General features: G+C 40.2%; 1 protein-coding gene across 1 annotated transcript in view; it reads right to left on the bottom strand.

The window, feature by feature from the left end:
- Positions 1-1,114: 1,114 nt before the first annotated feature.
- Positions 1,115-24,627, bottom strand: part of LGR5 (leucine rich repeat containing G protein-coupled receptor 5) — a 118,884-nt gene continuing 95,371 nt past the window's right edge. The window contains exons 6-18 of the mRNA XM_057741853.1: positions 24,303-24,374; positions 21,461-21,529; positions 20,005-20,076; positions 16,382-16,453; positions 16,170-16,238; positions 15,957-16,028; positions 12,601-12,666; positions 11,030-11,101; positions 7,147-7,218; positions 6,215-6,340; positions 5,050-5,195; positions 3,285-3,368; positions 1,115-2,282 (exon numbers count right to left, since the gene is read on the bottom strand). Of these exons, the coding sequence (XP_057597836.1) occupies positions 1,195-2,282; positions 3,285-3,368; positions 5,050-5,195; positions 6,215-6,340; positions 7,147-7,218; positions 11,030-11,101; positions 12,601-12,666; positions 15,957-16,028; positions 16,170-16,238; positions 16,382-16,453; positions 20,005-20,076; positions 21,461-21,529; positions 24,303-24,374 (2,080 nt within the window). The 3' untranslated portion in view covers positions 1,115-1,194. The remainder of the gene's footprint in view (positions 2,283-3,284; positions 3,369-5,049; positions 5,196-6,214; positions 6,341-7,146; positions 7,219-11,029; positions 11,102-12,600; positions 12,667-15,956; positions 16,029-16,169; positions 16,239-16,381; positions 16,454-20,004; positions 20,077-21,460; positions 21,530-24,302; positions 24,375-24,627) is intronic.

The following is a 24,627-nucleotide window of genomic DNA, read 5'->3' on the forward strand; positions in this document are numbered from 1 at the left end:
GAAGCTAATGTAGTATAATAGAAGTTATGAATTAATCCTTCGACCTTTAGTATTTAATAATTTTTCCTCTTATAATACCTAACACATGTATTAAATATGGAATGAGCAAATTCTGTTCTTGACACCAAGTGGGTTGATCCAAAGATAACATAGCTAAAACCAAACTAAATAAACAGGATAATATGTTCCCAAGTTTCTGTTGAGTCAAAAGTGGTTTCAGACATCGTTGCTAAAGCTACCAGAGATACATGTGAGAAGTTATGTCCCTGGACTTAATTTATGTTGTGTCTGCATGTGATTATTACCTTATGATGCACATCAGTTTGAATCAAGTGATAAACCCTCCAGTGAAAAATGTGCACTCACCCAGGGGGAAAAACATCTCGGGTTGCTTACCATCTTTTCTAAGTATGTCCATTGCCGGCAATGGAGTCTTCTTCTGATCTCTGGGCGCCAAGGAGTTAAAAATGAATTAGACAAGCAAACCTCATCTGTACATGATTGCCTTCATGGCAATTTAAGAACTTAAGTTCATTTTCCTTTCAAAATATTTGTAAGCAGTTTTACTCCACTGAGGGTGGAACTGTCTAGTGCTGGCACATAAAATCTAGCATCTCTGAAAATGATGTGAAAGTGAATGAATTAATAGTGCCTTATGTTATCCATTCACAGGGGGCTGGTGACCTGGAAGGATCCTTTCTTGAGGGAAGGTGAAGCAGTACTAAAACATCTCCGCATTGTCATTAAAATGAAATCCTATTGGTCACAACCATTACTTAGTAATGTAGGCCATGTAAAAATTCTTATTTTCCTAATATCTCCAACCATATCTTAAGGGGTTTTCTGGTTTAAAACACCTTTTGTAAGCAAGTGAGTTGAAAAAGAATTCAATAGAAATCATGGAGAATTTTTTGAACATTTAAATCTGTTTTTTAAATATATATATGATTTTTGGGGGGGCTCACCTGAATACTGTGACTGATCTATCATAGCTGAGCAAATTATATAAGCAGCATTTAGACTTATTTTTCACTCTCTAGTATCAATAAGTATCAGCTTTTGGACACTGAGAGGTCTTTTTTTTTTTTTTTTAAATCAAGTTTCAACTCAGCTCTTTTTAGTTCCTGCTCTGATGTACTCAACCTCACATTTTTGGGTTTCCAATTTTTGAAAACTTTTTCTCTCACATATTAATTAGAGACATGGGACAAATGCCACCGACGAAAGATGACAGCTTTCGCTCATTGGATAAGCTGGTGGTGACTCGGAATTGGAAGGCAGGTCGTAGGCTATGCTGGCACTGGTGAAGGTTACCAAGGCTTGAGTTGAGTCACAGGACTGTTTCTCAACATCATCAGAGTTAACAGACATCAGGCTTGCGTGTTTCGATCTTGTCCAGAAATGGGTTTGCTTTCCCAGGCCCCCCAGATCCTCCTTAAAATGGGGATTGAAGAGGATGTAGAGAAGGGGATTGAGACACGCAGGAAGGGGGACAATCACCAGAAGGATAAACTTAATTACGTCAGGGCTGATGAATGTGAGGTTCAGTAAAGAGGAGAAGGACAAGAAAGCCACCGGGCAGTAAAGGATACAGTTGGTGAAGAGCAACAGAGCAACGTGCTTCACCATCGAACAGTCCCAAATGTTCTCCAGGTCTCCCTTTTCCAAATTACAGTAGAGCCTGGTGTAGGCAATGGTCATCACGAGGAAGCAAAGGGAATTGAGCAAGACGAGGGCCACCATGTAGCCCGTGGCGCTGGGCTCCCCGAAGGGCAGCGGCAGGCAGAGCGGGGAGGCGCTGTACTCACTGCCGCCCAGCAGGGGCACCGTGGCGATGGTCGCGGCCAGCGCCGCGCACAGCACGATGATGGCGTTCAGACTGGAAAAAGGAGTTCTCGTTTCGAATTTTGCAGAGCATTGCACAGAGAACCCACGCTCTAGGGCTGCCAGGGTAAGCAAGAAAACCGAGGATTCCGAAGCAAAAATGCACAAAAACCCGACGACCTGGCAGCCGACCCCCTGCTCCCACCACGCCCCGTGCTGCGCAAAGCTGCCAAAAGTAAAGGCATCCACGCCTGCCAGCACAGCACTGGACACCCCCATGAGCATGTCCACCACGGCTATTAGCCCGATCAACAGTTTTACTGAGGAAATGTACACAGGGGCTCTGAACACTGTTGAGGTCACCAAGGCATTACAGGTAAGTGCCACAACTGCTATGGTCCACACTCCAATTCGGATCAGCCAGCTACTGAACAGGTATTCACAGAGTTTGAAAGGGCCTAGAAGTCCAAGGAAGAAAAAGACTGGGTATCAAATTAGGGTTCACAACTTTTGCCAAATTACCTTTTTGTTTCTCTTATTGGGACACCCCAGAGATAGAGGCCAGTAGCAGCCATGGTAACACACAGTTCCCTCACGGCACACTCTACTTTATTTAACCACTATTTAATGTAAAGGTGAGCATACTGGCTGCCTAGGTTTTCAAGCTATACCCGGAGAAATGGAGCCGGGGAGTTTAAATCACTGGATTCAGGTCCCCCAAATACAGCATTGTGGGGGCCGGGGAACAAGCCAGATCTCCTGGCCTTTTTATGATAGTTTTCCAGAATGCTTCAAAAAGGTTCTGTAAACAGGGAAGGAGAATCCTAGGGAAATACTCTGTGGTGTTAGAAGAGGACGTATGAGTCATGTGAAGGTGCATTTCATGAGAATGTTGTTTTAGGCTGAGATTGACATTTGATGTTTAGGAGCAAGGAACCATCAAATTGTTGAAAATAAAATATCTACCCTCCCCAGCTGCCTTTTTTTTTTCAACGGGTCTATCCTATTTCAGAGACTGGGACAAACAATTAAGTAAATAGTATTTAGAGACATTTTTTTACTTATCTCTAAAACTATTATTTGCTTTAACCAAATAGCTATTTAGAGAAGACATAAGAAATCACTGTCAAAAACCAGTGATTGCATGAAGCAAGGCTGTTGCATACCAGTTCAGACTCAATTACTAATATTATTTTAAAAATTACATATACTTCTAACTACAAAATTTGTTCTTTAATTTCCATTAATCTGAATCAAAAGTCTCCTACAAAAATCCTATTTATGGGTGGAGACCAGCTCCAGGGAACGAACATTTGTATTTTAAAGGTCCCCATGGGGTGAGATATTGATGAGCTGCAAAGGTGGCACAGAGTTTGCCTTGGAGTGTAGCCAAATGTCACTGATGGCCTCAGAGTTAAGAGTGGGTACTGCTGCTGAGGCGGTTCTGATGCCTTGCTCACCTGGGGAGGGTGAGCATTGCACTGAATGAAGGGCTTTCAGGTCCTCCTCAAAGTCAAGCAGGAAATCTTCAAGATCACGCTCATCTGCAGGAATGAGAAGTTCTGGAATGATTAGTTCTGTCTCTCTTGTCGGGGACCAACTCCCAGGGAGGAGAGTCCTGGATTGCTCTGGAGACATGAAATGCCACAAAGGGGACTGAAGGTCAGACATCTCACTTCTTCCTGGGCTTTCTTGCAAGTCTATTATAAAGTTGCTTTGAGATGTTCTACTTAAGCTACTATATGACACAGTATTCCAGCAGAACTGGGGACAAGGAATAGTAACCCTGGATTCCCTGTCATAATATTGAAACTCTCTCATTCTGTTCTTGTTCCCTGGAGCTCACAGTGGCCCCACATTGCACTGACTTAAATTAGAGAGAGAGCGTGGGCCTCTCCATTCAGTGGAAGGACCACTTAATCCAATCTTCTAATACTTAGATGGCTATAGTACAAACATTCTGGGCTGTGTTTTCTGAGCACATCAGGGAGAATTAGTAAGTTTCAATCTTTCTGGGGAATTCTGCTTAACAGAGGACAAATCAAGTAACTGCTTGGTACTTGGATTAGCTACCCATGAATTAGGAGTTTTGTGATCTAACACACCTTCCCCAAGATGCTGATTTAATTGGTCTGGTGTGGGGTTTGGGCATCAGTGTTTTTTAAAAGCTTCTGTGTGATTCCAATATATGGCCCAGGGTTGAGAATCACTGTCCTTGAAAATAAACTTCATGAAGAACCTTGTCTCTCTTGTTCACGGTGTGCCTCTAGGGCCTAGAACAGAGCCTGGCACATAGTAGACACTATTTTTTTTTTGGGGGGGGGGTGAATAAATATAGTAGAAATTAGGGTGGGTGAGGCAGGAAAAGCAACATTAAAAGCAAGAACAAGAGCAAGACACATGCTGTAGCCTAAAACAAAAAAGCCAGCAGCCATAATATCAGCTCCTTAATCAGATTTGTATGCAGGAAGGAAAGCTAGTCTGCAGACAGACTGAATTATACTTGCTTGGGAATCAACAAATCATTAACACCCAAAGGAAGAAAAGCCACTCTGTTTAGACTCTGTGCAAACTTGCAAGGTTGGCAGGGAAAGGAAAGTGGGGGCTGCCCAGAGCGCCTCCTCGTTACCACAGGTGTGGTTTGAGGTGTATTGTCGTCTATTCAAGGAAAGCCAAGTGCTTTACAGACATGATCTCATTTCACTTTCCTAACAGATAGCCCTGTGGGGGGTAGGAGGGGAGAATGTTTTAGGATTAGTTGGATAAGAAGTTGGATTCTTAAGCCCGTCTGTTGAAATATGGAGGCATCTAAAATGTCTATATCCTCCACAACCCCCAGGGATATAAGAATAAAAATAGAATTTACTTTCTGGAGACAAAAGCTCAGAAGCATGTTTGAAAAAGGTATCCACAGGGATAAGGCCCCCTTAAAAGTTTATGAAAATATTGATAATCAATATTAATATTTACCCCTGAGGACAATATATGCTAAAGGGATCTAATTATAAATATAAGTATTAAGAATTCTCTTACAGAAAAGACAACGTTTTAGAATGAATCCTGCAGGAGATTTCTCTTTCTCTAAGAATCTTTAAAAAGTGGGATTGGTTCTCGGCTTGCTGGGGTGATTACACAGGGACTTGTCTGGAGTTCAAATGATCTCCCTGATGACTTTTTAAGCCCCTTTCAGACACAATTCCATTACAGTGACATAGCAGGTCTCACCTTGAACTTGAAACATTCCAGCATCTTTCTTATGAAGGTCATCTTCACTGCTGTTGTCGCCTTTATTCCATTGATTAGAAATTTTATAGACATTCTCACACACTCCAAATGCACAGCACTGATATGCATAAGGCATTTCTATAACCCTTTGAATGAACAAAACCAAACAAAAACACACACTTAAAGAAATAGATTGTTAAATATAGTGCATATCTTTCACTCAATAATTCTGCCCATGGATTTTAGCCTTAATAAGTCCTCTACAATTTTAACTATGTGCATAAAGGTGTTGATTACAGTGCTATTTACAATAACAACAGTTATTAAAAATTATTGCCATGAGATGTTAACAGTTGCTGAGGTTGAGTGATGGATATATTATTTTCTCTACTTTTGTGTTTGAAAATTTCCATAATTAAAAACATTAAAAAATGACTGCTAGAAAAACTGTAGCACCATTAAAAAGTGCTTATGGTATGACATAATGTTACGTGACAAAAACATGATATAAGTTTGTATACGTACTGTGATTCTAACAATTAAAAATACATTGGAAACAAAATCTGGAAGGAAATAACATAAAACGTTGTTTAAGGGTATTTGTAGACTCTTTTTCTCTCTTTTATTTCCTAAACTCTCTTATGGGGCTATGGTTTTTAAAGTATGTAAAAAATACTGTGGTTTACTATATATAGAGAATATATATATGTATATTACATACATATACAGTCTTTCAAGGGACTTCGTTATCGCTAATAAGTGTAAGGTTTTAAAAAGCATTACTTCCTCAAACAAATATTAATTTAGTACATTTTATTAGAACATATATATAAGCAGAACAAATTTAAGAATGTCAATAGGAGTACAGTTGTGTTATAATGTTATTTAATTACATGTCCTAGTTTATATCTCATGGATCAATGGTTTTCAAACTCTTTCCATGAACTCTATGGTTCCAGGAGGCATCTTTGAGAAAGGAAGGAAGTGTGGTCAGGAAGACACATTCTCCCACTCCAGGGCTTGTCCTAACAATGGCCCAGGGGTGGGGGACTTGAGGCATGAAATGCAATTCAAAAGAGTCCCATAAATTTTGAAAACCATTATAACACGTCTATTATTTCACATGACCACAAATGTATCTTATTAGTTTTAATGACAAACTCACTTGAGTTCTGGAAAGTTTTCAGATGGTATCAAGCTCTGTAAGGCATGATTTCCTGTTAATTTTAAGTGAGTTAAACCATGTAACCCAGTTACAGGAAAAGACGACAGGCGGTTGGACGATAGGTCCCTGCAAAACATCAAACAACAATTGGCTTTTAGTTTGTGTTAGCATAAAACGATTATGTTAAAAAAGCAACCTAAAGATTATTAAACTGCTCCATAAAAACTTCTAAGCAGGGGCCTTACTCTTAATGGTAAAAGGAACCATTTTGGTTTTAGGTCCTGACAACTTTTGTTCAGAATTGCAGGAGGAAAAATGTTTTAATAACACCCAAATTGTAATTTCTATATTTAGTTTAATTTTGCCAGATGGGGACATCTAAAATCAAGTGGAAGGTGCTGCATGTAATTTGAAAAGTGATGCTGACTGGATGAAGTTAGGGGTGAGGGAAAAGCATTGTTGGGGGTTTATTTTCTTCCTTCTCCCCGTAACTTCTGTCTGACCAATTCCTTCTTTCTCTATGAGAGATGGAAGAGGGGGAGAGGAAGGAGCGAGAGGTGGAAAGGGAGGAAAAAAATGGACAGGAAGATTTTCTATTAGTCAAGATGGTAAACTGTACAATGAAAGCCCTTTAGAACTGAACTAATGTCTTATTCCATTCCACCTGATAGCTCAGCCAAAATGGAAAACTTCATCTCAATAACCAGAACCAGCTGTCGCCCAGATCTTCAATTATCCACGTAAAGACCCACATGGCCTTGGAGGGGCAGTGGGGGCTCCTTTCTGGTTTGACCCAGCTCTCGTGTGGAGGACACTGAGGGCTGGGCATTCTGTGCACTGCAGGCTTTTTCAGCAAAACCAATATTTTTTTATTAATCTGATGGTGCCTAATTATTAAAAGACATGCTGTAAACAAGTCATGAAATACTCACAGCTTCCTTAGAGATGGCAATGTGGAAAATGCATTTGGGTGAATAATGGTAATTTTGTTCCAAGCTAAATTCCTATTGAAAAAACAAAAAGGCAAGTGAGAGGATTATATAAAAGAAGATTGTGTGAAGTTTTACCATATATATTAATTCTTCTAACAAAATGTAATTTCCATTCAGGATAGGAACAATTAACTTACCAAATCATCCTTCACATGCAGATATTAATAGTATAAAATGGTTAAAGAGAGAATTTTAAAGCAACCTTGTTTAAATCAATCCAGAAAAATCCTTCAGGTGGAGATTTTAAATTTTACTCTCTTCTTGCTAAAAAGTTGACTTTAACATGGTTGTAAAATTTTATTAGGGCATTTCTAAGATGAATGGGGGTCGGAGAGTTGGAAGAGAGGAACTTCTGGGGCTCTTCCTCTGACAGGCAAGTAAATTTTAAGTTATAAAATGTCCCCGGATATGTAATGAAGCGCAACAAGGAATTGTGTACATTGTCCATGTATGTCAGACCTTAAGAGAAACACAGAGATACTTTCAAAAAACTTCCCGGTAAAGAGAATGGACCTTTAAATTCTTAACTGGGAAATGAAGAAGAGAGGGGATAGCATACGTCGGAAATAAAACCCTTTAATAACAAAATCTACAATTTATTGAGAAATAAAATTCATTCACCCCTTCCCTCCACAGACGTATATGTAATGAAATGTAGATAATTTTATAGGAATAAGAACTTCCACATTTTAAAAAAAGAGCAATGAACTTAAAATTTGTATTTTTAAAATGCATAATTCATAAGGGGAATTAAAGTGTAGATATGTGAGGAAACTGAAAGAGATCACCGTCAAGTTTTCTCTAGCACAGGTATTTTATTCACGGTGTCCCGTCCGCCCCCCCGCCACCCCGAGTTACCTAGGATAAATGGTATTCACAGAACATTTACATTCTCATTTGAAAGGCCCCTAACTGGGGGAAACTGGAAGCCTTGTTAGTTTGCTCCTTTCATTGATCACAGAACAAAAGAAAATTCCAGTCTAACGAGGGGAAGGAATGGCACGGGAGGAGTGGCGAAGTTACAAATGGGCATCAGGTAGGATACTGCCTTCCACTGAGCTGCTCATCAAACACGTGTCCAGTGAGGGATGCAAGCCCTGCCTCTGTCAGTCTCCTTGGTGGCTCTGAGTAAACACGGTGCCCCAGTGAGCTTCACAGAGCAGCATGTCTGGAATGTAGGCCACGTTCTGCGCTGGGGCTCTAGAGCAATTTGACTGGGTTTTAAGTAAATATGGGAGCATTTATATACTCAGAGGATTGTAATTCCATTCCTAGTCCTGAACCTGTGTGCTGGAAGCCTCCCAACAGCCCTGCAGGCTGCATCCCCAGGGCTCCCAGCGGTCCTCTGTTGGGTTCCCAGTGGAAGCCCCCGGAGGAGAGGGGTCGGGCACTTGCGGTCTGCTCCTTTGTTCGGAATCTTGGCTGGTGGCAGCTGCAACAGTGTCTCAACCCCAGCATCCTCTCTCGGTGCCTCAGCTCTTCCGGGGTTTTGGAAACACCATTGATTCCTCTCTGTGTCTCTTCAGCAAGTCTTGGTCATGCTGCTGGTTTCTGCACACCCATCCCTTGCTTGCCAGCCCCTATGCAGGTGTCCCTTCACTTGAACCATCCGATTCCTGCGAGAACCCTCACTTATAGACCCTAAAAGGATATATACCTGTTCTAATAATGATAAAACAACAACAACGACACTGTTGCATATTTACTATGTGCCAGGTACCAGGTATGGTTATCAGGTTTTTCACACATATTATCTCATAACCCTCTACACAACCCTAAGAAGTAGGTACTATCATTAGCCTGGTTTTACAGGTGAGGAATGAAGCACAGAGTGTTAAGTGATTTGCCCCAAGTCATAGAGTAATCTCAGGACCTGAGATTCAAACCCAAGCATACTGACTTCAGAGGCCCCGATCTTTTGCACAGAATGTGTTTGGAATTCTTAAAGTAAATAATGAGAGAGCCACTGTGCTGGATGCTGGGGATAAGCAGATGACAAAATTCTTGTTTTCACGTAGGGCGTGGTCTACCTGATGGCAGTGCTGAGTGTCGAGTCCTGTAGCAGAGAATGTGTAAAGCACATCAGAGTGGAGAGGGCTTAGACACAGGACATCTTGTTCTTATGGGATGGACAGGGGAGGAATCCAATGGGCGACAGGACCAGGAGAAACAATGGTCCATGTGCCAGGCGCCTGGGAACTGGTGGGTGAGAGGTGAAGGTGTTCCAGGGGTTTGGGATCGGATTCTGAAGGGTGGTACTGGGAAGTTTGGTCTTGGTATTGAAGACAATAGGGGAATAACAGGAGATTTTTGAAGCAGGGAGGTAACATGATTCAATTTCTACTTAAGAAAGATTCTCTTTGGAAAATAACACGAATAGGTTAAGACTGATGGTGGAAAGGCTGGTTAGGAGGGTAATAACAGTGATCCAAGAGAGTGATTTCATGTGTCTTTGGTGAAGAATATTTAAGTTCTGCTCTCTTAGCAAATGTCAATTATACAATACAGTGTTATCAAATATATCAACTGTTGATGTATTTGAAAAAGAACTAACTTTTGGAAACAGCCAGAACTCCAACCTGGTGAATAAGGCAGGTAATAAAAGTAGGTAATGTACAATATTTTTGTTTTACGTTTATTTAAAAATGTTAACTTCACAAGCTGATTTTAGACTGAAAGTAAGGAAAGGGCAACACAAATTCAGAGCACGATGGTTTTCAAAGTAAACTTTTGGGAGAAAGTGATTCTTCAAGGTGAATTTAAAATGTTTTGAGGAGTAGCAGTATTTTATGAGGGTGTATAGTCTCTTAAATATTAAGAAAAACTTTAGGAAAGAAAAGGTCTTTAACAATATACTGCAGTTTAAACATTACATATTGTCACCATTGACCAAAATTACACTGAAATCCAGTTTCAGGGTGGAAAAAATCTGTCACACACACAAAAATCTGTTACTGTTTTTTTTTTTAAACTTACAGTTAATATACGGTATTGTCACGTAGGGTGTGGTCTACCGGATGGCAGTGCTGAGTGTTGAGTTCCGTAGCAGAGAATGTGCAAAGCACATCAGAGTGGAGTGGTATTTTCAATATATATTAATACATATATAATATACTATTATAGTATATAATAATATAGAATATATAATTATATAGTGATATATTAATATACAATAAATATTAATATGTTAATATTTAATATATATTTCAAATATGCGGTATTTTCAATCATAAAATGGAATTTAATATTTACAAATCTTAGGTCGTCTGAGCAACAGAAGCATTTTCCAGGACAGCTGTGCTTAAACCTTAGTGTACCTATTAAAATGCAGATTCTCAGGCCCCACTCCAGAGGATCTAACCCATGAGGCGGGTGAGAACCTGGACTCTGCATTTTTTACAGTTACCTCCGGGTGATTCTTAAACACTTTGAGAGACTCACATTGAAAAACTGTTTGACCAGGAAAGAAAAACAGGCAGGAAGAACTGGTGTGCGGTCACCCCAGTTTTGCAGGCAAAATAATCTCTGCCAATTCTCGGCTGGGAACAGAAACATTTTGTAGGCTGTTCAATAGCTTGGCCTCCTTCCTCTTTATTGAAGTTTCATGTCTGCTGACTGGCAGAGAGCAGATTGCAGATTTACTGCTTTTGAACTTGTTCCTGGAAATGATCATCAGCAAAATATTTGCCTTCTCATAGCAGATACACGTGCACAGGCCCAACAATACACGTATAGAGTGCAAAGAAAATACTAGGGGAAGACCCAAAGAGACAAACTCAGTAAGTGCTCTATGTTGGGGAAGGTGCTGGGAGGCGGTACTCACAGTGATCGGAGGCTAAGCAACTGCTGGAAAGTGTCAGCTTGAATTTCATAGATTTCATTATGTCGCAGGTCTCTGAAATGACAGGTTCCAAAGATTGATTTCAGAGTCACTGGTTTCAAAGTTTAGTCTTCAGAGAACTTTTACAGAGGGATTACCTGCCCTCACATCACAGGAACACATGAACTATGACTACCAAGTGACCATTGAAAAAAATTTCTTTTTATTTAAAAAAGAACATTACGATGTATGCACTTAAATAAATATTGCCTCTCTTTCAAAGCAGCTATGTCCTTTGGGTGAGTCTAAGCTGTATTCCAAATGTCAGCATCATTCAAACACTCTGAGGATGCCTCTCGCTGCCTTCTGAGCCTTTCTTACATTCTCTGAGGGTCTTCAGGAGTGTCAAATCTTTACTGTTCAAAGATGGATCTTTTTCCCTCCCTTACTTGCCTAAAGGCATTCAGAGAAAAATTAAGCAGAAGAGGATAGATGGTTAATATTGCTTTGATCAAAACCAAAGCATGACTATAAAGCAAAAAGGCTGATGTTTTATGGAGAAGGCAGTTTTAGGAGAGGAACTCTAAAAGGTTTCATGCATAAGTAGCATTAATGGCACCTGAAATATGACACGTATGGTACCTCCTCTGAAGGTTACTATTGTGATTTAGAATAATTTTTTTTTTGGCTGTGCACACAGCTTGTGGGATCTTAGTTTCCAGACCAGGGATCAAACATGGGTCCCTGCAGTGAGAGTGCCAAGTCCTAACCACTGGCCTGCCAGGGAATTCCTGTGAAGATTACTATTGTGAAGCAAACATACCAACAAACTCAAGTACCCCCATATTAAAAAATAATACCGTAACCTAGAGACTGTTATACGGAGTGAAGTGAGTCAGAAAGACAAAAACAAATATCATATATTTACACATATATGTGGAATATAGAAAAATGGTAGAAATCAACCCGTTTCCAAGGCAGAAATAGAGACACAGATGTAGAGAACAAACATATCGACACCAAGTGGGGAAAGTGGGGAGGGTTAGGGGTGGTGGTGGTTGGGGTGGGATGAATCAGGAGATTGGGATTGCCATGTATTACTAATAAGAAAAAAATATCAAATTGTACCCTTTAAATACATGCAGTTTATTGTATGTCATTTGTATCTCAATAAAAGTTCTTAAAGGAACAACAACGAAAAATAATACTATACATATGAGCTTCACTTGTGTTCAGGAAAAAACCAAGGCAAAACAAAAATAATGCCACTCACTGGAGGTGTTAAGTTTAGAAAAATTCCAAAGATTAGAAAAACCCAGTTCATTACTACACCCGGTTAGGGGAAAAAAACTATAATAAATGCTTTACTTATAGTATAATGCATGGTAAAATAATATTATCTATGTCTCCCAATTTTACAGCCATCCTATACAGTCGCCGCTCGTGTGTGCAAGAAAGGAAAGCATCACATGTCTCCCCAGTGAACCACAGGGTAAGCAAACCAATGACCCCTGGAAATGTGAGTTTTGGCTCTTGGTTTTTGCTAGGTGACTTAGAGACTCTTACTGACATACATTTTCTGAAGCTTTTGGCAGACTGAGAAACTGGGTAAATCTTCTAGCAGGTTATAAGACAGATCTCTGAAAAACAGAAGGTACAAAAGGGAAAATCTGTTACATATTAATTGTAAGGAAACATGCTTTGCTCTCTTTTCCCCTCCACTATGATCCAGTTCCCAAAGGCAGACTGTGAACGTTTCCCCAGCCCTGACATGCAGCAGGTAGTCATAGACATTATTGGATTAAGCAGTAGATTCAGATGTCGACCGAAATGTAACTGTTATACTCCTTTAATTGATTTAAATAATTTACTTAATGAATTTATTTATATTTTGTTAGTGATGATCTACAATGTTCTAGCTATTATCTTACAGAAACGAGTACAAATTAAATTAAATAATTGTGCCTCTGTTTCTAAGAGCTGCTATATCTCTGCAGCTCAGAGAATCATTGTTGGTTCTTTTCTAATCAACGGAAAAAAATCCCAACAACAATTCAAAACATAGCACTAACTTTGAAATCAATCATTACAAGGGGGAAAATAATCTAAAGAAAGTCTTCAGCCAAAACTCAACAAATTACAGAATAACAAAAACATCTGGACATATTTATAGTATAATATAACTAATCTAAGACAAGCCATGGTAATTTGCAGAAAGCTTAAAAAAAGAAAGCTGGTAGATAAAGTAACATATATATATATATATATAAAAAAAATCTTGTCTCATGTTTTAAAAGTTATCAGCTAATCAGCTAACTCATTTTCATGCCTGATTCTAATTCTTAAAACCAGATCACCACTATGCAACTGAAAAATCCATATTGTTTTCTGAGAGGACTTTATTTTATTCTTATAGTTGATCACTTTATCTTACATTTATTGAATAAATACAATCTAAATATAAATACAGTTCAATTTACTACACATGAATAATTCAGATAAAGCCGTGTGCAAACACAAATTTGTAGTTTACACTAGAGATATGAAAGACCAAACCAAAAAAAAACACACAAAAAACACCAACACCCCACACCTATGCACAAATACACAAATATACCTGGTTAACAATATGGTGTGTAGTTTTGAAAAGTAGTGATTGTGATAAAATGGACACCCACAGTATCAAGTTGATAATAATTTGGTTCACTCATCTCCACAGACTGCAAGGAGACCAGTCTTTTCTGTGTAGCTCTTAGTAGAGGGTACATGAAATCTTCTTCTATATAAAGACAGTGTCAGCTCCTACCTACCTACCATCTAATGATTTTCATGGCTAACATTGATCAAGTACTTATCAAATACAGACACCATGTTTACAGCTTGACCTGAATTATGTCATTTAATCCCTGTGGTCACCTTATGAGGGAAATATTGTGTTGATCCCCATACAAAGCAAAATGACTTGAGTAAGTGGGGAAAGCCACACACAGCCGAGTCATCCCCATGGAGGAGAAGAAATCTGGAGGCAAAATCACTCATGAACAGTGACATTGCCTCATGTAACAGGGACTCAGTGGATGATCCAGCCAAAGGAAGGGAGCTCTCAGACCTATACTTCCAGAACATAAAGCAGAGTGGAGTAAAGGTCACGACCCTAGGTTCTACTCTCAACTTTAATTCTACTTGGTTGATATGCCGGATGAAGCACTGATGCCTTTCTCAATTCTCTTCTTAAATGATGAGATGCTTGCTTCGCTGATCTTGCAGGGTTGTTGTAAAGAACAAATCAATACTACAGGTTGACACGCTTTGAAAATAGCCAGATACTGCTGTTCATGTAGTTGTGTTCTTTCAGGCCTTTTAAGGTTTCCACTCGAGGAAAGAATAATGGTGTAAAGGCAGTGAGAAAGATGAGGATAAGAGTTTACAGTGCTCCAGGGGCTGGTATAAGTGTTTGACCGGTAGTAACTTATTGAGTCCTCATGACGACCCCCTGAAGGAAGTGGCTACATCTCTATTTTATAGATTGGGAAATGGAGCCCCAGAAGGGGTAAATAACTCGCTCGAGATACTGTGATAGCACATAGGGAGGCCGGATCTGAACCAGAAAAGTAGACCCCAGAGCTTTTGCTCTTAATCAGTTTGCCAGCCAGCCTCCGTGTGTGCAGCGCTCGACCCGGGTGGTTTACCGTGCATGTGTGACATGGTGGAGACAGATGCATTTAGATACTGGCTCCCTGCTTATTAGTTAGAGTATGTGAAATCCTGGTCTGTTAGTGAGCCAGCTGTTTCAAGAAATGAGGATAATTATACCTATTCTGGGTGGCAGGCAGAGTTCGAAGGTGGCTCCCGAGATATCCACTACCTGGTGTCTATACGCTTTCTCCCACTTATTCAATCAAATCGCCTGCATTTGGATGAGAACTCTGCTACTTTCTTGCAGTGTGATTTTGACAGATGTACTTTACTCCCCTAATTCTCACTTCTCTCGCCTCTATCTACACCTTCCAGGGTGAGGTGGGATGAAGAAGAGGAGACTTGCTCCAGATCCCCTTCCTTCATACATGAACGACTGACTCCCAGGTTTATTGCAACTCCCATCACTGGGCACCTGAGGGCTGAAAGTGACGTAGGGGGCTGGGGATGGCGGAGGGCAGAATCCCTGAAGAATACTCTCGTTCTTCCACTTAACATCTGTAGAGCTGCTTGTGGTTATGCTACTGGGGAAAGCTTGTGGTGGAATCACAGACACTCGACCGCCACAGAAATCTACCACGTGAGAACAGAGCCATGCGTGAGAGGAAGGGTGCTTTCATTACATTCCCGCAGTGCTTGAGAGGATGGTAACAGGGCATTGAGGGAGAAGGCTGAAAATGGAAGGTCAAAACAAGGCTCTCCCAGTCCCCATCAATGACTGTCTGTAAAATGTGGGAAGGGCAGAGGAAAAAAGCCCCAGGTCAGCAGAAATAACATATGCAAGCTGTTTAGCCATTAGGTGAAACGTTAGAACATGGCACCCACAACTATACCGGAAGAATGTTTGGTTGCCTTTATCAAGGTCTGTGTGGGTCTGATAATTTTATTTTGGCATCCATACTGGGTTTTTGATCCATGATTTTTTTTTTTTTTCTGCTCTGCAGAGGATTTGGGGCGGGGAGAAGTGAACTTATTTTGGCTTGTTCATATCCATTTTCTGAAAGGAAAAGTGTGCCAATTCAAACTCTAACGGGAGACTGTTTGGGACTTGGAAACAAGGGGTGCACTGCCGTTATTACCAGAGAGCCACTTCCTTAGCTCAAAGCAGGCACAGGAGGCCTGACCTCCTGAAGACCTGCAAGGAAAGAACCTTCTCCTCTTTTAAAGGATTACTGAAATAATGTATGTTATTTCACCCCTGTTTACACAACATTATTGCCTTACTGACACGCACAGCACTTGGAGATTAGGTAACTGATCGCAGACAGTTTGAGGAAGAGATGAGATCTGTGCTCCAGTTAAAGTCCTGTTGAAACACAAACCAGACATCATTCTTATATTCAGGCATCACACAGTGACATATTTTGATTCACTGATGTTAAGAGTGATCAGGCTTGAAGGGTAGTGCATGTTCTGGGCAAAGTGAAGAGCCTACTCAAGTACTTACAGACTCTCCAGGCCCGCCGTACCAGTTAAATCAGGAAATTCAGTTATTTGTGAGGCACCATTCAAAGTCCTAGAAGGAGGAGTACATGAATATTACTGGGAAAAGATTCTAGGAAGGGGTCATTTTAATGGCCATTTCAAATGAAATGTTCATTTGTTCTTCACAGCAATCTTGCAAAGGGAAAATGATCTGTAAGAGAAATAAACACTTACAGTGTTCTTAGTTCAGGTAAATGTTGAAAAGCAGATCTCCCAACAAGCTGGATGGGGTTGTCATAGAAATGTCTGAAAAACCCAAACAGTGTCTTAGTATAAAACTTGAATGATCAATGAGTACCTGTTCAAAATTTCAAAGAATATTAAAATGTACTTATGTAATTTTGATTACTTGGTTTCAGGTAAACCTCAAAAGTATTTTCCCTCACATTATGAGACTTACGGTAAGAAATCCATACTATATAAAATTGAAAATTTCTGACAGCAAGGCAGATATGAATGTTAGTTACTGTGGAGAAAATCAAATGAACTGACTTAAAACTCTTCCTCTGCCTCTAACATCTGTGGAATAGCCATTGAGTGACAAAAGGTAATTTAAGGGGCTGGCAGTTAGTTCATTAGCTAAAGAAAGATTAAATTCTCTGTATTTATACAAGGGTCATATCCTCTGGTCAAATCTTCTACACAAAGGATTCTTTAAATTGAGAGGAAATTTGCTACTCTGGGTTTTTGTAATGTTAGATTTTTTAACATTAGTTATTGCTCTAAAAGGTAAGATATTATTAGAACTTAAAAAATATTTTGTTTTACAGATGTTCTCAATGTAGTGGTATTTGAACTGCCTGGTCAATGCAGCCCCACAAATAATTCTTAGCTGAGACATCCTTCCAGTTCAATTGAATTCAACAAATATTTATTGGTGTCTCTTTTGCTCAAAACATGAAGGTAGGTACTGCTTGCATTTAAAGACTGATTAATTAAGGAGGCTGTCGTTGGCTCTCTACTATGTGCCTGGCATTATGCTAGATGCTGGGGATTTGGATAAGAATGATAAGGTGTCCCTGCCCTAAAGAAGCTTGGAATCAGTTGGGATAAAACAAATAAATAAGGGGATATGCTTTCTGGTTGACTAAGCATTCTCACATACAGAGCTCAACGGATCCACCCGATAACTCTGTAAGACCCATGGCACAGACACTTGGACATTATTTTCCTCATTTTGGGAGGAAGAGGCTGAGGCTCAGATGCTTTGGTAAGTTCATTACCTCCCAGTGTGTCACCTTTCTAATTTGTTAAACTGATTTAATAACACTCAGTAGTAGGGTTTGTATACACATTAAAAGAGCTACTGCATATGTAACATCTGGCACAGTGCCTGGGATATAGTTGCCACTCAACATACTCAAATCCCCTTCTGTACTCCTGCCCTCTGACTTCTTATTTTCCCTGGATTAGACAATTGGTAAGCGAAAGGGCTAGAGCTGGACTATAGGTCTTTTTTGTTTTGTTTTGTACATCTTTTTGTTGTAAATCTTAAAAAAAATTTTTTTTCTTGATGTAGGGCTGAATTACAATGTTCTGTTAGTTTCAGGTGTATAGCAAAGTGATTTAGTTATATGCATATATATATGTGTATATATATTTTTTTTACCTTCTCTTCCATTAGAGGAGGACTATAGGTCTTACAATTTAAAAATTGAGTTTTCCTCAAAATATTACATTATCCTTTATCTACATTATATACTTGTTTGTATGTAATGGTGTTCATATACTTGTATGTATGGAAGTATACTGGGTAGCTATGAACATACATGCTTGTGCACCTGAGGCAGAAGTATCACAAACACAAAAGATGAAACTACAGGGTTCTCAGGAGGGAGCTCTCTCATGAGGTCAAGAAACATTCCAGGAAAATGTCATTTGAAAGGGACCCTGGAAAATAAAATTTCAACAAGCATAGTGAGTGGATGGAATCGTATGTAGGAGCAAAGGAAATAAAGAAAGAGCTTTGCTCTATGAATGTAGCTTAGTTGGTCTGGGTTATGGCGTAGGGTAATCGAGGAGAGGAATGGGTCAGGAGAGTTGGCTTGGGCCATGTGGAAAGCTGAGAAGGTCAGGGAAAGGAGTTGACGCTAAATGTAAATAGACAACCTTGACTGTATGTTTCCCATCACAAGAATGACAATATGGATGCTGGGCTTCCAGGTGACCACTCTGCTAGCGGCAGAGGCAGGCAGGTGAGCCTTAGGCTGTAAAAATCTAGAGTTAATGAATGGCTAGCAGAGGGGCTGGAGGCAGAGGGGCTGGAAAGAAGTTATGGACAGGATGGGGACGCAGAGTTAGAAATGAGGCCTGGGTAGCCAACGGGACAAGGAAAGCAAAGAAACTGAGTCAGGGGGAATATGGGTGGGGGGTGACGGTGACAAAAGATAGACATAGAAAGAAGCAAGGAGAGAAGAGTTTCCAGGAGAAAAGAGTCAAGGCCATCAAATAGTGGACAGAAGTGCTAATAAATATTGGGGGCTGTTAGTCCTCTTCAAGGGGTATTAACATATCAAAAGAGTGATTAAGAAAACCAGTCCTGTGGCTTCAAGATAAAAAAGGGGCAAAGAAAGGCAATGCGATCTGCCAACTTCTCAGTATGTAAATACTCCCTAATGAGAGCTAATGTTTATTGGCAATAAACTTTAACCCCCTTAGTTTGCCAACATACTGTCAGAACGTTTCAGAGATGATGAATGGTATTTTTTTTTCTCAGTTGTCAGGGCTAATTGGGATTCCAGCTCATTTGTGACAAATGCTACACGGTTCCAGAAAGCCTCTCAATCACGTTGGCACAGGTCGCCGGATATCTGCCAAGAAGTGTCCCTAGAGTCCTGTTCAAAAGTTGTCCTCACTCTCCTCCTCCATATTTCAGACCCCTTACCCATGACCTCAGGCCAGTGCTATGCCCCAAGCCTGCCAGCTGTTTTTTAATTAAGAGCCAGACTAATACTTACATATTTTCACCTTCCTATATACCTACACATGATCAGTTTTCTGTTTGTGCTAAATATGAAACATAGAATTAACCATACTTTGAAACTGGAACTCTATCATATGCCATTGGGGCATATAAATCCTCATATGCACCCTTCTAGAATTACGTCCCAGTTTGTATGACTATAACTCAGTGTTTGGACTTGAACATGAACGGATGTAGAGACTTAGCATAAAACAGGAGTCTCCTCATCTCCCCCTCCTTGCAGTAAAGGACCTCTATTATATATAATAACGTATAGATGTAGGTATGTATTTGTATTTCAGCTTTATTGAGGTATAACTGACATATAAAATTGTACATTTAAAACTTACGGTGTGGTGATTTGATATATATAGTGAGTGGATTCCTCCCATCTAGTTAATTAACCATTTATCGCATATTTATCTTTTCTGGGGTGAGAACATTTAACATAATAATTTATGTTTCTAGTATACTTGGGTTCAACTTCTGAATGATTGGGTGACCTTGACATGAATGCTCTAAAAATCAGTTTTATTTCTTAGAAAATAGAGATAAAAAAAATTCATCAGATTATTGTGAAGTGAGACAAGGCATTTGAAGATATGAAGCATAAGGCAATGCACATTGTAGGTCCCAAGAAAAAGAATCTTTAATATTACTTCAGCATTCAGCTAAAACCTAGCAAAACATCTCCATGTACGCTTCTCTGTATAGATTCTTACAGTGACTGAGACAAAACTTGGACAAATATGGAACATTTATTGTATTATGTTTAAAAGTGCAATACGTGCTATATTGCAGGATAGGAAGACTGAAAAGAACTATGGCCACTTACATTGTAATAAGAGAAGGGTTGCCTACGAAGGCTTTCTCAGGTATCGACTTGATATTGTTGCTATGAAATCCTCTAGAAGAGAGGAAAAGATAATTTATAGAAAATAACCAGTGGGGTAAAATTGTTTAAAATAGTCCCCTCCCCAAACCCATGGCAATAATCAGCATTTTTAGTAACTAGCGGAGGAGGTTAAATTCCTCTATGCATTTTAAAACTTTTGTGCCCTCACTCTCTAGGAGAAGAAGAAGTCACAAGCTGTCATCTTGAAAGAGGAACAAAGGATCTGAAAATACTAACTGTGCTTTTTGGAAACTTACAACCTAATGTTACAAAAAGAAAATCCATCTGTTGATATCCAATAGAGCATCACGGTATAACAACTTGAGACAGAGGAAACCATCTTTGGACAGAGAGTATTATGATCACTCCTCCTGACCCCATTTGAAGCTAGGAGAAGAGAAAATTGACTTAAGCTGCAGGGAAGTAGAGATTTAAGTAATCTCCTTATGAGGACAAAATTTCATGAGCTGAAGAAAGGTGCTCCAGCTCAGTGAGTCTGTAATAACAAATTGATTCTCATCTGTCGGTGCTAATGTTGTCCGACTGGCAGAGGGGCAGTCAGTGGTTCTCAGTCTATGTGGGTCTGTGGCTGAATGGCGTGAGTGGCGGTCTTGGGGCTGCCTGACCCAGACAATGGTGCCTTCCCAGCTAAGCCATGTGTGGGGTTTCCTGCGGCAGAACCCCATAGAGGCTTTTTCTTATAAACAAGCTCTGCTATCTACCTCCTTTAGCTGTGTGTCTTATTTCTCTCTGCCAAGAGAAGAGGCCCTGTGTTTATTTTCCTTTCCAAGTGTTAGAACATTACATAGGTTATTCATATTTTTAGGTACAAAGAAAAGTAATTAAATTATAATATATAAAAGAAAATATATGCAAGCTAATAGCTGAAAGTTTGCTTTACTGTAATAAAATGGTGGGTTTCTTTAAAAATTAAATAAGATTTATGAAACAATAAAAATATGAAATAATGTATATGAAGGCCTCTAGCACTATACTAGGCACATACGTTGTGTTCATCCAGTCCTAGACTCATGCAACGCAGAAAAGTTTCTTTTTCAAAATGCTCAGCAAATAATGGAATTCTGATATAGTTCTCTACAAACCTACAACGTATATAGATATCGGGAAAATGTGGCTTAGGAAAAGAGTATGATTTGGAGAAATAAGTCTCTTTTTTTCTAATATACATATGTTACAGAAATCCATTATAAATTAAAAAAGATTATCCGCTGTTTGTTGGTGATAGAATCAAATTAAAATATACTTTGGATGTAGTTAATCATTATTTATATGACCTGTTAAGGTTTTCCAGTAAGTTGTATTATGTACAGTCATCAAACAGATTTTAAAATAAATTCACAAAGAATAGTTCTCCCACTAAATTTGTCTTACTTACAGTTCTTTAAGGTTGGAGAGTGTCCTGATTGCAGTGGGGAATTCATCAAGATTATTATAATTTAAATCTCTGAAAATAAGTAAATAGTATGTTCAGTTTTTCACTTAAAAATTCGCATATACTACATGTACAAGGAACGTTACTGTGCTCTCCCAGTGGACCAGTATCACTGGTAACAATTCTCATCCCTTTTCTTAATGAAGAGAGATTTCGTTGGTTTGCTGACCACCATCATTCCACAAGCATCTGCATTAAAATCGTCATCAGACTGACCATGAGAAATTTCAGAGAGTCAAGGGCCAATGGCACTGGGTATTAAAAAAAATCGAGGGGACATATAGCAGTGTGAGTGTCCAAGCGGGAGGGACGCTTGGCCAGGTGTGGGCGGCTGGCTGATGCAGCTCTTCACCTGAACCCGGATCACCAAGCTGCCCGCTGGTCTGTGCCCTCCTTGGGGCTCCTGAGCCACATCCACTTTCCTGTCCCCTCCTCCACTCTCTGACTTTGTCCCACTGCTTTTCAGTCTTTCCTGAGAGGACATCTAGGAGAGTGGCTTCGTTCCTGACTCCGGTACAGTTCTATCTTCCTCCCAGCCCGAGGTCCAGAATGACAGCCTGCTTCTGGAGAGGCTTGTGTGATACGGGGTACTCTCAGGAAGGACCTCAGGTCTAGAATTTCTACACAGTCACAAATAAAGATTCAGATCTGAAAGGTGACATTTTCCTTGGTCTGTGAGGCAAAGCTCTCTACCATTCTTCATGCACAGAGACGGAATGGCCAAACGACCTCAAATCATTTCTCTATCTGTTATGGCACAAATGGCTTTTCAATTCCATTACTCACAAGCGCTTTATAGACTTACTTCACCTTATATCTACATCTCCATATGAAAAAGTAATTGCCTTCTGGTCTCTGGGAATGGCAGATTTCCCAGATGACGCAGAAAAACCTTTTGGTCAGGCAATCAGATGTGGTTAGATCTTCCTCTGTGGGGAAGAATTGCTATTTAATTTTAAGAGAGAGATAATTTGACCGAGTTAAACATGAATCAAGATTCCTACTTGTCTGGCACAAACCATCCTTAAGCTATACAGCAGGCAGGAAACTCATGTCTTTTGTGGACATAAATTTTCTTCCTGTTTGTAAATCTCTCCAGATGCTCTGTTTTGATTAAACGAGGATGGGGTCCTTATAAATTACCGGGCTTTCTAGTGAGGGAAAGGAAGAGGTCGGGAATAAGCACTTTACTGATCCCCTGTAGCCCCGGGCAAGGCGAGGGAAGAGGGGACACTGAGACTCACGTGAATTTGCCCTGGATGCATGAATTGCATGAATTTGCAATCCTGGTCCTCACCTCACACGTGGGAAAAAAAGAAAGGCTATTTATGGAAATACCTATCAAAGCCTGTCTTGTTTTTTGTTCTTGTTGTGTTGAAAAGGACTGGAAGGTGCTTTCCATTGCTAAAATTCCCCAGCCGAGCCCTTATGTACATAAGGCAGAAGTTCTAATTTTTCCACCCAGCTGATGGGACCAGCTTGCCTTTGCCATTACGTTGCCTTCAGAGTCCTGCCTGGACAAGTTCACCTTTGGCATCTGCTTATGAGGATAATTCCTCCCTTCTAAGAAGAAACACAGAGTGACTTAAGTAACCCTGGAAGGACAGCTGTTAGGTCCCTCAGGAAATGGGTAGACCCAGATCTGGTTAGAAGCGAAACTGACCAGGTACAAAGTGCTAAGCTCTGTATGCAAACGAACAATGGGCTCCAAGGCCACAGGAGATGTGGTCTTTGGTCATGTCCTTCTGCAGTTCTGGTCAGAGCCAGTGTTGTAGATTCAGGGGTCCTGTGTGGCTTATTACACTTGAGTGTCATTAATGGGGCTGAGGAGGGTACAGCTGAACCACCTTCCTCTCCCAGCACACACAGTGTCCTCACTGCCTGTCACCGCACCCTCATTAGACCCCTCACTCAACAGGGCTGTGACGAGCTGCTCCTCCCCTGGGAAACGGCTCAGCCCTGGGGAGGCCCATAAGAACTGGGATAGGCTCTGGGCAGTCAGCTGGCTGGACTCTATGTATTTTTATTATAGATGTCAACTCCGAACTGAGGTTTTGACCCACTCTTTGGAAGTAGGATATAGTGGTAAGCACTGGAGTCAAACTAGCGAAGGAAGCAAATCCCGGTTATGCTGCTGACCGGCTATGTCGTGTGGATAAAATAACTTAACCTTACCGGAGCCTAAAATGGGATCTTAGTACCTGCTCTCATGGGATGCTTGTAGGAGTGACTGAAACAATGTATGCTGAGAGCTCAGTACAACACTGGTTAGAGAGACACTCAATAAATGGTAGCTCTTACTATTTTTAGACTTTTGAGTTGTTTCAGCAGGAACCTTCACCCTTTGCTAATGAGATGCCTGTTCCTCTTGGACTAGACAGAGTTTGGCACTTGCTCCTCTGCATCCTCTTGTTCGGAGGGGGTTGGACCAGACTCATGAATAGTGAGCCTGAGTGACAACACAGAACTGACCCTTGACGGAGGGTACTCGTTCCTAAGCAAACAGTCACTGCTCAGTACAGGACATCTCATTTAGCTTATAATGATTCTAACTTATCACTCTTGTTAGATTAAAATAAAATCTCAGTTTTATTGTTCAGTTCTGTAGGGTGTGTGTGGGGGGCGGGGACGGGGGGGGGGGGTAAGATAAAGCCACTGTAAATATCTGTTTAAAGCTCAGGCAATTAACCAAACCAAATAGCAACTTTGACTTTAAGGCTATTTTGATTCTTTCAGAATAGTCATGAAAACACTGAAAAAAAGGAAACAAATAAGGTCAACTCACAAAGTCTCTAGGCTGTGGAGCCCTTCAAAGCATTTCTTTCCCAGGGAGTGGATTCTATTGTTATGGAGATGCCTGCAAGAGAACAGTCACGAACACGGCACATGGAAACTTAGGCACAACGTCTTGATTGCTGAAATCCAAAGAAACTTATGCTAAAGAATGCACTGATTATATTTAAGAAACTCTTTTCGTTTAATGTTTTTGTTTGTTTGTTTGCTGTAAAGGCTATGTGCCCCATTCACTCTTACCATAGATGATTCCGTACCACAGAATTTAATAGGCAGTCACAGTTTTACCTTTTGGGTTTGAGGCATCATGGAGTGTA

The sequence above is a fragment of the Hippopotamus amphibius genome, chromosome 7 (genome assembly GCF_030028045.1).
Source record: "Hippopotamus amphibius kiboko isolate mHipAmp2 chromosome 7, mHipAmp2.hap2, whole genome shotgun sequence".
Taxonomy (NCBI): domain Eukaryota; kingdom Metazoa; phylum Chordata; class Mammalia; order Artiodactyla; family Hippopotamidae; genus Hippopotamus; species Hippopotamus amphibius.